Source organism: Mustela lutreola, chromosome 14 (genome assembly GCF_030435805.1).
Source record: "Mustela lutreola isolate mMusLut2 chromosome 14, mMusLut2.pri, whole genome shotgun sequence".
NCBI lineage: Eukaryota > Metazoa > Chordata > Mammalia > Carnivora > Mustelidae > Mustela > Mustela lutreola.
The window spans coordinates 42259582-42274574 of record NC_081303.1 but is presented as its reverse complement, the minus strand read 5'-3'; the positions used below and the strand labels follow the sequence as shown (position 1 = coordinate 42274574).

Below are 14993 nucleotides of genomic sequence, written 5' to 3'. Positions count from 1 at the left end.
AAGTTTGCTTCCTATACCACAGACTATTGTCACAGGAAATATCAGTGGACAGGAAGAATATTGTTGAAGACATCAAATATAAATTTATAATTGATGAGAGCACTTTTATTTATAACCATTAAGGAAAATGAAATGAAAAGTGGTTTCATACAAAAGCAAAAAATAAAACCAGTGAATTTATGGACCTTTAAGCTTTTGGCTATCTTTCTTTTTTAACTTATTTCTATTTTTTCCCCTAGGCTATCCGGAGCCCAGTGACCGACTAACACTTGAAGACTTTGAGGAATTAGGTATTATTTTGGCTACTAATTACTCTGCATTATGAGGCCTTGGAGTTCTATGTGGACATATCTATTGTGTTTCAATCATTGGTAGTTAAGGAAGGAACCAAGTTTCACAAAATTGGACATTTGGAGTTTAAATTTTAGTAGTCCACTTAACATGCTAAACCTAAGTGGTACTGTATATGGAGACCCGTAGGTCATTTCCTCTAATCTAGGGAATTCTGATAGTCCTGGTGAGCTTTACGAAGTAACCTGGTACAGCTCCAACAGCACAAAGCCATGAAAAGTCAAGTTCCAGTGAAGAGTTTTGCAAGAGGGATTCTAACCCTGGAATCTGATTAGAAGGATTCTCTGATCAGAATGAGCTGGACACGCTAGCGCTCACCCTGAAACTAGACTGGGGAGCGACTTCTCTGACATGGCATTAGATGATCTGATCCAAATTAAATGCATCTACCATCTGGGACCCTTGTGTGCTCAGTCTTCAAACAGTTTTCTTTTTTTCTCAGATGCAGGCATCATCACTGTGATTGTTCTTACTCTTCGTAAGTAGCCCGAACAAGATGCCACTTAATCAAAATACAACTGCAAAGAAGTGCATTATTTTTTAAATAACTTTTCAGTTTCTATAGCTTGAAATGAAGTCCCCCAGTCTAGAACAGCCTGACCTTGGTATGACACACTGCGTTTTGCTGGCGAATGTGTAGTCTTTTATACTGTACACGTCCACTTAGTCACAAACCCTGAACGTTACATGTGTTTTCAGGATGATTGGGCACGAGTTTGTGTCCCAGAGATGCTTCGGGTAATTTTCTAAACGAAGCAAGGATTATTCTCTGGCTTCCTGTGGATTAGTCCAGTGACTCCAGGGAATGGGCCTTAGATAGTAAGAGAGTCCGGAGGGAACATGAATAGATAGGTGCTTAAGTAAAATAACATTTTCTAACGACTGCAATGCAACCAGCACTTACTTATTTCTGCTGCTAAATCTTAAATCTTGACACCCAGCTTTCCAAGTTTTATGTCCTTTGTCTCCTGGTCTCTTGCAGTTGTTGGCCTTGCCGTACTTTGCACCTGCCTGTATAGATGTTTTCAAAGGGGAAAGAAAGGGTAAATAAAAGCATGTTCTTTTAACTCATGGTCCTGCTCACTCTTGACATCCTCTCGTGCAGCTCTTCTGTTTGTCCCGCATACCGCCTTTCCAGAATCTGTGCCTGCATGAGCGGCCCATCCCATTTGCTTGTGTTTACTGAAACCGCCTCGGGCTGCTGTTAAGGTTCCTGCAGTCAGAGGGTTCCTTGCAGAGTAGCCGCAGCTGTTCCCTAACAAGAAACATTTCGGTGGGATTTGAGATTTAAGTTGTGTAGCAAATCATGGACCTAGGTTTACCCTGTGTCCTACATTGGACTAGTGGTCAAGATTAAATTTAGAACCACCCACGGTGGAGGCTTGGACAGTTGTAGTCCTTGAAATTTTTATGATGAAAGTTTCCATATGTCTGGGTAACTTAGGTAATTGTAAGAAGCTATGTAGGTTCTCATTCAAATACCCAATTTGATTTGTTTTTATGTAGAGCTTTTATTTATACTTGTTGAACTAGGGAAGGGAAAACAGCACTATTTGATTTCCCTCTTATGTTCTCTTAATTTACAGGGTTTCAGTAAAACTGATGGGATTAAACTTAACATTACTGAGGGGTAAGATTTACAAAGCACCTCATTAACTTTATCTTTGTTTTTAATTTATAAAACTGAAAAAAAAAGGGGGGAGGCTTATAATAGGAAAAAAAAGTGTATAAGTACATATCTCCTATCGAGAATAGGGCTTTTAAATATCAAACTTAAAATTTTAATGAAATGTCTTTCAATTTAGTAAGAGACTTAGAACAAATCCTGGAGCATAGACCAAGATTAGGTGCTTTGAAATGTCTGATTTTTTAGTGATTTTTAGTAATTTCCTTTCCAGGTAGCTTGGGAAATACCTCTAACATGAAACCTAATCATTCTAGGGATGCCTGGGTGCCTCAGTCATTGTTTGCCTTCAGCTCAGGTCATGATCTCAGACTCTCTGCTCAGCAGTGAGTCCGCTTCTCCTTCTCCCTCTGCCTGCTGATGACCCTGCTTGTGTTCTCTCCCTCTCTCTCTCTGACAAATTAAGTAAATAAAATCTAAAAAAAAAAAAAAAAACCACTAATAATTTTAAGGCTCTTGGTATTCATGGTTTTATGATATAATTTGCCTTTTTTATTAATCGTCTGGTTTAGGCTATATAAAAAAAAAACAAAACAGATTCTTTAGGGGCACCTGGATGGCTCAGTGGGCTAAATCCTCTGCCTTCGGCTCAGTCGTGATCCCAGGGTCCTGGGATGGAGCCCCACATTGGGCTCTCTGCTCAGCAGGGAGCCTGCTTCCCTTCCTCTCTCTGCCTGCCTCTCTGCCTGCTTGTGATCTCTGTCCGTCTGTCAAATAAATAAATAAAATCTTTAAAAAAAAGTATATTCTTTACACATAAAGGACTCAAACTTTTTTATATTATTGGTTATTATTTTTAAACCATAGTGCATTTGTTTGAATCTTCAATCTTATATTTTTAGAACACATGATATGCATATTGGATTTCTCAATCAGTAGTATATTTTTTAGTACATATACACCATAGCATGAGAAGGAAATGGTGGAATAATTTTACAAGTCCAAAGGTTTTGTCTAGAAATAACTTCTCGAGAAAGCAAAACAAAATAGCCTTCTGCTTCTTACTTTCCTTTTTTGCTTAAATTCTCTGTGTCAAAATACTTACTGGGTCCTTAGCAAGTATTACTTAAACTCTCTGTAGTTGCCAGTTAATGGGTCTTGTAACCTGAGCCTCTGGTTTAAGATGGCATCATAAGAGGATCCTGAACTCACCTTTTCTCAAACACATAGAATCTATAGCTACGTACAGAACAATTCCCTCTGGAAGAAATCTGAAAACTAACTTGATGAACTCCTACACATTTGGTGGATAAAAAACCCACATCAAGGGGCACCTGACTGGCTCAATCGGTGGGGCCTCTGACTCTTGATCTTGGGTTTGTGAATTCAGGCCCCACATGAGGCATGGAGCCTACTTTTAAAAAACACAAAATTGTACATCAAAATGGGTAGGAGAGACTGAGATAGTATCTCACCATAAAATCCTCCCCAAACGTCGTAACAGTCAGGCGGAAACTCAATTCTGAGCTTCGTGGGAAGAAAAATGTTTGAACCCCACATCTGGCACCCCATCTTTTAAGACCTACACCTGACAGATGGGTCTGCAAACACATCTAGCTTTGAAAGCCAATGGGGCTTATGTCTATAAGGTTATAGCGAATCAAGAAACAGTTCCTGAAGTGCCCATGTGGATAACCCCCCAGGGTCCAGTGGAGAGGCAGCTGACTGAAATGCCTGGTCTTTCTGTGGAAGAGATCTGTTTGCTTCTCTTAAAAGCTTTAGGCTGAAGGGCAGGTATCTAATGTCACCCTCACCTAACCCAGCTGAAATACTCTTAAAAGCCCGTGGAGGCTGGAGGGCCCCATCTTCCTGCTGTCATTCTGCCTGCTCTCAGCTGCTGGTATCTTTCAGAAGGGAGCTTGTGCACACATCCGGGGCTTTGGCGTTTATAGCTGCCACCCAGGGAACACCGCTTGATTGCCTGGCACTCGTGACCAGGGAGGCTGACATTGCAGGTCCCGCAGGCCATAACAGAGAAGGACCTGTTAACAGGCCACACCCCAGGACACAGCACAGAGGCAGCCAACTGAAATGTGCCACCAGTCTTTCTGGAAGGAGGCCTATTAGCGTAGCCACATCTCTGAGGCCTGAGGGACAGGCTTCTCTTTAAAAAATGGCTGACTGCGGTCCTCTCCAGACACCTCGCTGTCTTCCTCTGTCCCTCTGCTGGACTCCATATTGCCAGCAGCTCCAGGAAAGAAGCTCATGCAGCTATCAAGTGGCCCGTGGGGCTTATATCTGCAGGTCACACAGGACTGTAACAAACTGACCGTTGTTAACCGGCTGCCCAGTCCAGGACACAGCACAGAGGTGGCGACTGAAGTCATCCCAGTCTTTCTGTGACAGGCCTTTTAGCTTATCTGCATAGCTGTGGCCTAAGGAACAGGCTTCTAATGAGACACATGTTTGTGAGCCCAAGACAGTCCTCTCCAGAGACTGGCAGACTGACAGGCATCTTCAAACTCTCCTTCTGCCCAGCCCCAGGTTGTACATGTCTCTGGGAAAGGAGCTTGTGTATATGGCTGACGCCGCAGCTTTTGTGGCTGTTACCCATAGGACATATCCCTTGATAACCGGCCCTGGTGGTCAACAGGACAGTAACAAATAAAGCAATGGCTCTTAACTATCGCCATAGGGCCCCATACAGAGGGAGCACCCCAAAGTGTCCAGTGCCCAGCATTCCCCTGAAGGAGGTTTATTTGCATGCTTTCTAAGCTGCCACCCGAGGGACTGGCTTCCAATCAGCCTAGGTGCTGACTGGGGTCTTCCTCTCTTGGACACTGACAAGTCTTGACAATACCCTCAACTCCTGAGAGCCACTGAGAACAAAGTCAGCAGCTTGGACAATCGCAAAGGTTTGAGAGACAACCAAGAACTAGGGCTTGGTTGAACAGTAAGTTATATCCCTACACCAGGGTGCTGCTTTAGGACTGGGAGAGCTGTTTCCTTGAACACCTAGAAACCAACAAGGTCAAGAAACATAAGAAACAAAGGAACATGTTCCAAATGAAAGAACAAGATAAAGCCTGGGGAAAAGATCATAGTGAAATGGAATTAGTGATTTACATGTTCATCAATAGATAAGTGGATAATGAACCAGTGGTACATATACAATGGGATATTATTCAGCCATAAAAAAAGGAGGAAATCTTGTTGTTTGTGACAACATGGATGGACGTCGAGGGCATTTGGCTAAATGCAGTAAGACAGAGAACACAAATAGCATATGATCTCACTTATATGTGGTCTCTTGAAAAGACAAAAACTCAACTCTTAGATGCAGGGAGCAGATTACTGGGTGCCGAGGAGGGTGGCAGGGGTGAGTGAGATGGGTGAAGGAGGTCAAAAAGGTACAAACTTCCAGTTACAAATAAGTCACAGAATGTAAAGCACAGCATGGTAATATGGTTAATAATACTGTATTGCATATTTGAAGGTTGCTAAGAGTAGACCTTAAAAGTTTTCATAGTAAGAAAAGAATTATATCTGTATGGTGATGAATGCTAACTAGATTTATTCGTGGCGATAATTTTGCAAATGTACAAATCTTATTTAAGTATATTGTATACCCGAAACTGATGTGTTATATGTAAATTACACCTCACTTTAAAAAAAAAAAATGGACAATGTGAATATACATTCTTCTAAAGAAGACATAGAAATTGCCAACAGATGTATGAAAAGGTGTTCAAAATCACTAAACATCAGGGAAATGCAAATCAAAACCACCAAGAGAGATTATCTCACAACTGTTAGAATGGCTACTTCAAAAAGATATGACAGTAGAAAGGTGAGCCCTTGTACACTATTGGTGGGAATGTAAATTAGTGTACCATATGGAAAATAGTATGGAGGTTCCTGAAAAAAGTAAAAATAGAAATAACTTACCCATCAATTCCATTTGTGGGTATTTATCTAAAGGAGATGATATCACTGTTTTGAAAATACACTTGCACACCAGTGTTCATTGCAGCATTATTTACAATAAGACGTGAAAACAACCTAAATATTCGTCAGTGAATAAATGGATAAAGAAAATATTGTACATATATATATACCATAAAATGAAAATATATTGTCTGTGTATATACTATATACATACATATATTATAGAATGTGGTACATTTAAGTGTATAATGAATATTATACATAATTGTATAGCCCATTATATAGATTCCATCATCTGATGATATGTTATTCAGCCATAAAAAAGGAAATCCTGCCATTCGTGACAACACAGATGGACCTTCGAGCATTATGCCAGGTTAAATAAAGCAGAGAAGGACAAATACTTTATGATATCACTTATATGTGGAAGCTTAAAAAAATGAACTCAGATACAGAGAAAAGTTTGGTGGGTGCCAGAGATGGAGCGGAGTCGAGGAGGATGGGGAGAAGGGGTGTTAGTTGAGCTGAGTGAAGGTGGTCAAAAGGTTTGCAGTTTGTAGGACGTACTACATCGCTGAGGACATAATTGACAGAATGGTGACTATAGTTAATAATACCATATGACATATTTGAAAGATGCTAAGGGAGTATATCTTTAAAGTGTCTGTCACACATCCATGATATATTTGTAACTGTGTTGTGAATGATAACTAAACTTATTGTGATTATTTTGCAATATGTATATTTCTCAAATTATTATGTGTTCATCTAAAGCTAAAACAATGATCTATGTAAATTATCTTTCAATTTTTTAAAAAGGCCATACTTGACTGCTTACCATCCAAATTTTCTTTGTAAACAGAATATTGCAATAATAAAATTTTTAAATATTTTCAGAAAATATATCTTTAACTGGTGCAATGTGATTAATCCTATATATGGTAGCATAATTTGGAGGGAAAAGAGTTTTTTAAAAAAGAGTGTGGGAAGAAAAATTCATAAATGCCTAATGAGCTAATTTATGAAGAATATTTTAGGATACGTTACCCTTTTCATGACAGGAACATACTCCATTAGAAAATCAGTATTCTAGAACAGCTTTATCAATTTTAGATTCTCCAAATTATTTCATGTCAGGACATTGAACTATTTTACCAAACTCTCTAGGTTCTATGTTGTTTCAAAACTCAAGTCTCTCTCATGTGGGTTGATATTACACCTTTCTCCTTTACAATCTAGAACAATGCTTCTCTAACGTTCACGTGCACATTAATCACCTGGGGTCTTGCTAAAATGCAGACTTTGAGTCATAGGTCTGGTGCCGAGACAGATATCCTGTCTATCATGAGCACCCAGCGATGCTGCCGCTGGCCTGGGTTGCACTCTGAGTCACCAGAGGGGGTGACTTGATGGAGACGCTCACGTTCCTGAAACCTGAAGAAAATACCGTCAAGCTCAGCAAAGTTTTTCTCCTATTTAAGATAATTGGACTTTTTAAAGATTCCTATGAGAGAGAGATTCTTTGAAAGAGTGTGGGCTACTATTTATATTTACGTTGCTGTTGTTTAAAAAAGTAAAGATTTGAATTATATTCTTTGTAGTCCCTAATGCCCATCACCTTTCTCCCTGAAATTGAGCATTGTTGCCTGAGAAACTTGCTTACGAGACTATAAAGTGTAAGCAGGCACTGCTCTGTTTCTAGGGGTAACTCCGGAAGCAGGGCACGAGGCACAGACCGTCCCAGACGGCTGCTGGAACTTGGTATAAAATGGACTTTGGTGGAAACTTGCACTTGTGATGACTTGGGAACAGGTCACCCTTCTGCAGCCTCCATCCCAAAGCACAAACATTGTGGAAGTCCTCATGTTTCAGGTCATGAATGTGGCCCCACACAGACAGGTTCTGCTGTGGTCGTCTATTCTTAGTCTCAGCTAGGAATAGAATGGGATCCCCAGGGCATGTGAAATGGGCCCTTTTCCTTCAGTTTGCTTCTAGAACTCACTTGCCGCCAGACTTTCTCATCCGGGAGTCCGCACCCCTTGCCAAGTGCTTTGCTACTGCTTGAGTCCTGTCTGGCTTCTCATGACTGTGTGGCTCTGGAAAACAGATGCATTTGCCTGGCATTAATGTGTTCACATGTGGGTGGTGATTTTTGTTTCATAAATGTATGATTTTCTGTACTCTGGTGACATCATCCCGGGAGAAGCCAGAGTTTGCTGAAGTCCATTAGAATCATTTACATACTTTATGTATTTTTTTACCGGTGATGAAGCAGTTTTCCCATTTTTTTTTTTTTTTTCTGTTAAGGGTATTTATTATTTGGTTTAACTCAAACCGATTTTTACAATAATGACTGAACCAGTCACTGTAATTTTTAAGCTGTCAGTACTTCGGTGAAGGTTATAGAGGTCTGGGATGTCCTCCATCGAGTGGCCAGATCGGGCTGTGGGAAGAGGGGTGACAAGGGGCAAAAAACGGAAGGATCACATCAACTTGAACCTTTTTCTATGTGGCTCTCAAATTCTTGAGCTCTCAACAAACTTCAGACAATTTTAAACAGTTAATAGATAAGAAAGGATTTTGTAGTTAGTCGAGAAAGCAAACTTTAGATCTATCCTAGGAAAATGGGGTTTCAGGTAATCAGTTTTACGGAGGTCTTCCCTGTGGGGGAAGCAGATGTGCCTCAGGGAGAAACTGCTCGATGTGGAAGTCAAGATGCATCTGAAGATGTCTGCTTGTCATAAAACTGACTTCTCAGACAGTGTTCCATGGATCTCATATGTGCTCTGCATGTTCCCTCTGAATCTGATGTGTGAGAGGCTAGGACCCTTTGTCCTCACAGAGAGTTTACACGATTTGCATCAGGCTAAACGGTTTTGGGGGTAAACAGATTGCACAGAAATTTAAAATGAGTTCAAGTGCAGGGAAGAAAAATGTCCTTTTTCAGAAGCCAAAATACATTTTATTTAATTTTATAAATGTATTTGACTTCAATTCATAAATATTAGCTCTGGAAATGCATTTATTTGTTTTCCTTTACCAGATATTTTTAGCATATGAAAGAGACCAACAAAAAAGTTTAGATTTTGAAAAATTTTGAATTGCATTGCCTTAGACCTTTTGAGCCTCACTGCCCTCTGTCCTGATGAAAGGAACTGGAAGCGTCCTCTGTGCCAAAATGTGTGTCTCCACGGCCGGGAAGAGAGAGAGACGTTATCCCATCACTTATATTGTGAGGTGCTACCCCACCTTACAGTCAGGAGTCTGGGAGCAGACTCTACAGAGGCCAATAGGAAAGGCAGTTTCTCGGCAAAAGCAGAGTGCTGTCTGGGGTCAGACGAGCACAGGGGAAGACCCACCATACCAACCGGAAGTGGCAGGACGCGCCTCCCCAGTCCTGTGCACCTTGGTCTCTCAGAATTCCTTTGAGGCTAAGGCCAACCAGGAAGGTAGATTTCAGTCTGTTGTGAGTTTCAGGGTGTCTGCAAACATTTGAAGGTCATATAATGGAGGCTGAAGGTCATATAAGACATCTGTGATCAATAATCCAAGGTTAGATGTTACCATCTTTAAACTGCTTCATCGTTCTACCAAATAAGTGTCACCTTAAAATTTAGCTGAGTCCTTTTTATCTTTCTCTCTCGGACTCTAGTTAAAATTCTGTGTGAAGAAAAGGATTCCACCACCACACAAACAAAAGGAAACACATGATTTCCTTGGCGGTGAGGGCTAAATGGGGCATTATTGGGCTCGAAGGCTGGTGGAATTGTTACCGAAAGTTTCATCTCAGGGCCAGATTTAAGATTATGCTTTTAGGTCCTACATGTGTTTCTCTCCAGTCTTCGCAGTTAGCCCTCATTTTAATTTAAATGACGAAATCTTTACTAAGTGCTTTGTATCATACTACTCTATTTCTTGCTTTGGAGAGACTCAGAAATGAGAGACAAGGATATGACAGTTTCTATACTGAGACTAGTTGAAATTTTGCTACTAGAAATACATGTTTTTAATTGTCTGTTCTCTCAGTGGGCCTCTGGATTTAATTTCTGTACTTCACTGATGTTTTCTGGGTAAATTGCCTTGTAGGAAACAAGAGGTTGAAGGTGAATATACCACTTAGCAAAGTAAATCAACCACTGAGGCAGAGCAGATGCACTAAATTGTTTCCACAAGCTTCAGTTTATCTTTTGATCCTGTTAAAATCTCAAGTTCCTTCAAAGTTATTCTGTAGTTATCATGCTTTCGTGAATGTAGCCACTAAGCCATAAGGCTGAATGTAGTCACCATCTTTTGATGATGCTTAGAACGGGGGATGAACTTCAGTATGGACATCAGGCCTATTTTCCCTTAAATAACACTTGAAGTTCTAGGACAACTCAACAAGGTAACCCTGGTAGTATTTAGGTGGGGAAATCATTTTTAAAATAAATCTCCATATTTAGAGAACTATAGTTCAAAATGAAATACATTTCATTTGTAAAGAAAGTGATTTTGAAATCCTTTTTGTTCAAAGATTAATGCCAAGTCTTAAGATTCATTCTTCCAGGAACTCTATGTGTTTTATATATTGTTTAGTGTTAAATGCCTTTACTAATATGTGTATGGTACTTCAGCCCATAAACATTAAAAACAGGAACACTGCATATTGGGAATTTGAACAAGTCTGACTTCCTTAACTAAGAATATTAGTGGAAAATGTTCTAAATAAGGTTTTTATTCAATTAGCCAACATATAGTACATGATTAGTTTTTGATGTAGTGTTCATTAGTTGTATGTAAAACCCAGTGCTTAGCACCTCATGTGCCCTCCTTAATGCCCATCACTCGGTTACACCATCCCCCCAAACCCTCTCCCCTCTGGAACCCTCAGTTTGGTTCCCAGAGTCGAGAGTCTTTCATGGTTTGTCTCCCTCTCTGATTTCTTCCCATTCAATCTTTCCTTTCTTCCCCTGTGGTCCTCTGCTCTCTCTATATTTTTTTTTTAATTTCCTGGTGATTTAAGGAAGTGTACAGATCTGTGCTTCACTTTTTAAAGCATCAGCAAGCTGTCTGAGACATGCATGAGGCATCAGATCTGTTGCAAACTCCTGTACAATGTCAGGGAGCTCGCAAGAACGCCAGCCGGTGCCAGAGGGAACACTTGCAGTTTTCTCTAAGAGGATTCCACTCTAAATTCCGGCAGGGGGCCCTCTTCTCCCGGTACTTGAATGCAGAGAGGTCTTACTTTAGACAAGGCTGTGTAAAAGGGGTGAGGTTTGCAGGAACGTGGCCATCGGAGAAGCTCAGGTTCTCTCAGAATCTGAGTGTTCAGGCGCATCTCACCTTCTGTGCTAAAAGCAGAGTAAAGACTAAGGCACGCGTTTCAGAGGAGGAGACTGCCTGCCGTTGGCCGTGCAGAGGGACAGAAAGAGCCAGCAGCTGAGGAAGTAGCGGATGCTTGGTTGGGACAGACTGTGGCCCCTGTGTCCTCACCCCAGGCAGGGTCTCCTTAAGAGAAGCCCAGAGGGGCAGAGGAGGGACGGCCACTCGAACTCACATGACACTTGTATGAGTTTCATCTTGCACTTGGATGGTTAGTAGGGCCCGTTCGGCAAAGAAGCGTTGCCTGGAGAAAGATAAGGTTGGGAAAACAGCGCGGAGCAGCTAAGTCCTGTCTGCAGATGAAGGATGTCTGTGGTGCACTGTCCGTGTTCCTTCCCTCTGGGATCCGCCAGACGGAGCAGAAAGAAACGGGAATTCTGAAATCAGTGCGGAGGGGAAGCCGGACCCTCCCCAGCAGTACCCTGCCCATTGCCGCCTACTCTTGGGGGGGGGGGTAGCACTGCCTCAAAGCAAGGGATGGCTGGGCCCTTTATTTGTAACGGGCCGAACTGAATCTTTTCAACCAAAGATTGTTATGCTTTCAAAAATAAATAGACTTGTACAGTAGTTTCTGCTTCAGATTTAATTTTCATTTTAGTAGATTTATATGGAAATTGTTATATATGTGTAAAAATAAATTACGCTCTTTGTCAGGCAACTTGTCAATCACCTAACATAAGGGGAAAACAGAAAGTTTCTGTAATGACATAAAAACGTGTATGTAAATTTACAAGTTTGCTGAAACTGTAAGAATGTATTTGCAGTGAAATGAGACGTCCCATGTGTCGGATCTTTATTGCTCATTGTTTTGAAATCTGGATCTTCAAATGCTGCAAAAAATAAAGTGTAGATTGGAGACTTTTCCCGTGTGATGATATGTTATTTCCAGCGTGCTTGATCTCAGAGGACATGTGCTTGCCCCTGGGGCCCAGCTTCCCTTAGCATCCCACTCCTGCTCGGAGGTGTTCAGCCACAGCACGTGACCTACAGCATCAAGTCCAAGTTGCTTCATGTGCTCCCTGAAGGCTTCCTATGATTAAGTCCCGGCTTTTCTTCCTAAAATTTCTCCTCCTGCTGCTCCATGTACTTCTTCAAATAAGCTGCGTCCACCAAGCAGACCGTGTGCCCCAAGTGCTCTGCTGAGTTCTTGGTTCACAGCCGCCCGGAGCCCTCATGGTCCCGCCAGGTCCTGGGCATCTTCCAAGGCTCAGCTCCCACTGCCCACCCATTGAAGCTTTTCCTGATTCGCCCAGCTCTCAGCCTCTGTGATCTCCCAAATCAGCCTTTGTGATTGCCCAGCTTCACTACACATCACCTCTGTATCCCTGCCTCTGGGAAGGAGACGCGCCTTCCTCATCACTGGAGTGCATGGGTGTGGTCAAGTACAGAAAAGCCCAAGTCCCAGCAATGAAAGTATAAAATTTGATTTGTGTAACTAATAAGGGGGTTTGCTTTTGTGTATGCAGAAAACTTCCTGGTCCTTTTGCAAATTTAAATAAACTCAGAGTGTTAAATGCCTGAGATCAGGCCTCCGTGCTCTGCACCATGTTGCACAGGGAATGGCCTTAGAAGCTTTACTGATGCTGGGGTCCCAGCCCCCTGGGTTTTCTTACGTAATTCGCCTGGGATGAGGTCTGGGCATAGGGAATTTTTTAAGCCTCCCAAGTGATTCTAATATGCAGTTAAGACATAGAACCTCTGCATTCGTGATTCTCAAGCTCCATAACCCATTTCTATATATAAATTCATAAAGACAGAGGTAAAGTTTATATATACAAAATGCTGTTTTTTATTTTTTTAAAGGTTTATTTTGGTTGGGCGGAAGGACAGAGGGAGAGGGAATATGAATCTTAAGCAGACTCCTGGCTGAGCACAGAGTCCCATGCTGGGCTGGATCCCATGACCCTCAGATCATGACCTGAGGTGAAATCAAGCGTCATACACCTAACTGACCAAGTCACCCAGGTACCCCACAAGATGCTGCTCTTCAAATATAGCCTATTACATCAGAATATAGTCTGAGACATAAGATGTTGCCTAAGGAAACAAGGCTATTTGTAGTTTGAAAAAACAGAGGTAATCTTTCTGATAACACTGCATGAAAATTAGGTTGTGTATCAGTAAATAAAACAATTTATTAAATTGTAATTGGCTTTTGCTTGAGACTATAGAATATTTTTTTAATTGGCATAAAATATACATTTTATGGTAACTTTTTATGGAGCTTTTAAGGTTACAACCAGAAAGTCTTCTGTAAGAAAACTGGAGAGAGAAAGTATGGGCAGGAATCTGAATTTGCATTGTTCCAGAATATTTTAGCTTTAAAGAAAATATGTAGCTTCGTTATTTGAAAACTTAGTCATGACCGACAGCTAACATTTTAAGCAAGAATGAACTCTTATAGATTTTCACATTTGCATATTTCTATTCAAGAGCAGTATTTAACATAGTCTACCGACGGCCAGAAATGATGAAAAGTCGACTACCTGGGCACATCATTTTTTCTCTACTTAATGCTTTCATCATTTCAAATTTCATCCTGAAAAGTTGCACTGAACTGAAGCGGTCCCTCTTTCTACGGCGTAGCTCTGCTGCCCTCCTGTGGACGCTCCAGGCATATGACAGTCCCCAAATCCTTCCAACCAGGTCATTATTCAGAGGTTCCTGTCCTTGCTGTGATTCCCAGAAGACATTTTAAGTTTTGTTTTGGATCCAGCATTAACTAGGTCTTTTCTGATTTCTTTCTATGAAATCAATATTTTAAAAGGGCTAACCTCTGCCCCATCTTGCTTGAATATGGGGAAGCAGAATACTGGGGGCTGTGGTCCTTTCCCTCCCTCTCACTTATATACCCAAAGATAAAGGAATCACCACAAGTATAGGTCCCAACGAGAAAGTTACCCCCCTCCCCAATTCCTGGCTCACTATCTCACTTACACAGCGTTTGAAAACTGGAATAGTTTTCTGTGGCAGTGGCAGCAAGACTTGAGCTGAACAATGGGAACCAAGCAAGAGCTCTGGTATGATGGTGCTTAAGGCTGGCGGCTTCAGAAAGAATCTGGAGACCACCGTCATTCAGATGAACACTTAGTTACGCTGGCTGGGAAAATGCTGGTCATCAGATTACCCAGCACCAGCTGGGTAAATGCTCCTGGAAAAACACACCAGGAAAATGCTCCTGGGAAAACACCCCTTCAATCTGTATTTGACATGGGGCTCAATTCCTTACTGTAGAATTTCTTGGATGAGACCTCATGGGACCACACTTCTCCAGTTGCAGTGTACAGGTAAGTCTTGTTACAAAGCATATTCTGAGGACACCTGGGTGGCTCAGTCAGTTAAGCTGCTGCCTTTGGCTCAGGTCATGATCCCAGGCTCCTGGGATCGAGTCCCACATCGGGCTCCTTGCTCAGCGGGGAGCCTACTTCTCTCTCTACCTCTGCCTGCCACTCTGCCTGCTTGTGCTCTCAATCCCTCTGACAAATAAATAAATAAAATACTTTAAAAAAAAAAAAAAAAGCATATTCTGATGCAGCATGTCCCAGCTGGGGCCCAAGGTTCAGCATTCCCAGGAGTTCTCTACCTTCTGCTGCTTGTGGTAGGCTAATGGCCTGCAGAGATTTCAGAGTCCTAATACCTGACCCCTGGGAATATCCCTCCCCTCTTTGGCAAAGGGGTCTTTGCACCTGGGATCTTGGCTGGGGCCCTG

The 14993-nt window shown here is 41.7% G+C and overlaps 1 protein-coding gene across 7 annotated transcripts in view; it reads left to right on the top strand.

The window, feature by feature from the left end:
- Nucleotides 1–12145, top strand: part of LOC131814615 (membrane cofactor protein-like) — a 38975-nt gene extending 26830 nt beyond the window's left edge. For 3 of the 7 annotated variants that reach the window (XM_059145688.1, XM_059145690.1, XM_059145686.1), the window contains 5 exons: nucleotides 240–290; nucleotides 794–829; nucleotides 1334–1394; nucleotides 1938–1981; nucleotides 2250–12145. In XM_059145688.1, the coding sequence (XP_059001671.1) occupies nucleotides 240–290; nucleotides 794–829; nucleotides 1334–1394; nucleotides 1938–1981; nucleotides 2250–2365 (308 nt within the window). In that variant the 3' untranslated portion in view covers nucleotides 2366–12145. Of the gene's footprint in view, nucleotides 1–239; nucleotides 291–793; nucleotides 830–1333; nucleotides 1395–1937 lie in introns of all 7 variants that reach the window. The other 4 variants (XM_059145687.1, XM_059145692.1, XM_059145693.1 and 1 more) reach the window with 4 other exon arrangements.
- The last annotated feature ends 2848 nt before the right edge of the window (nucleotides 12146–14993 follow it).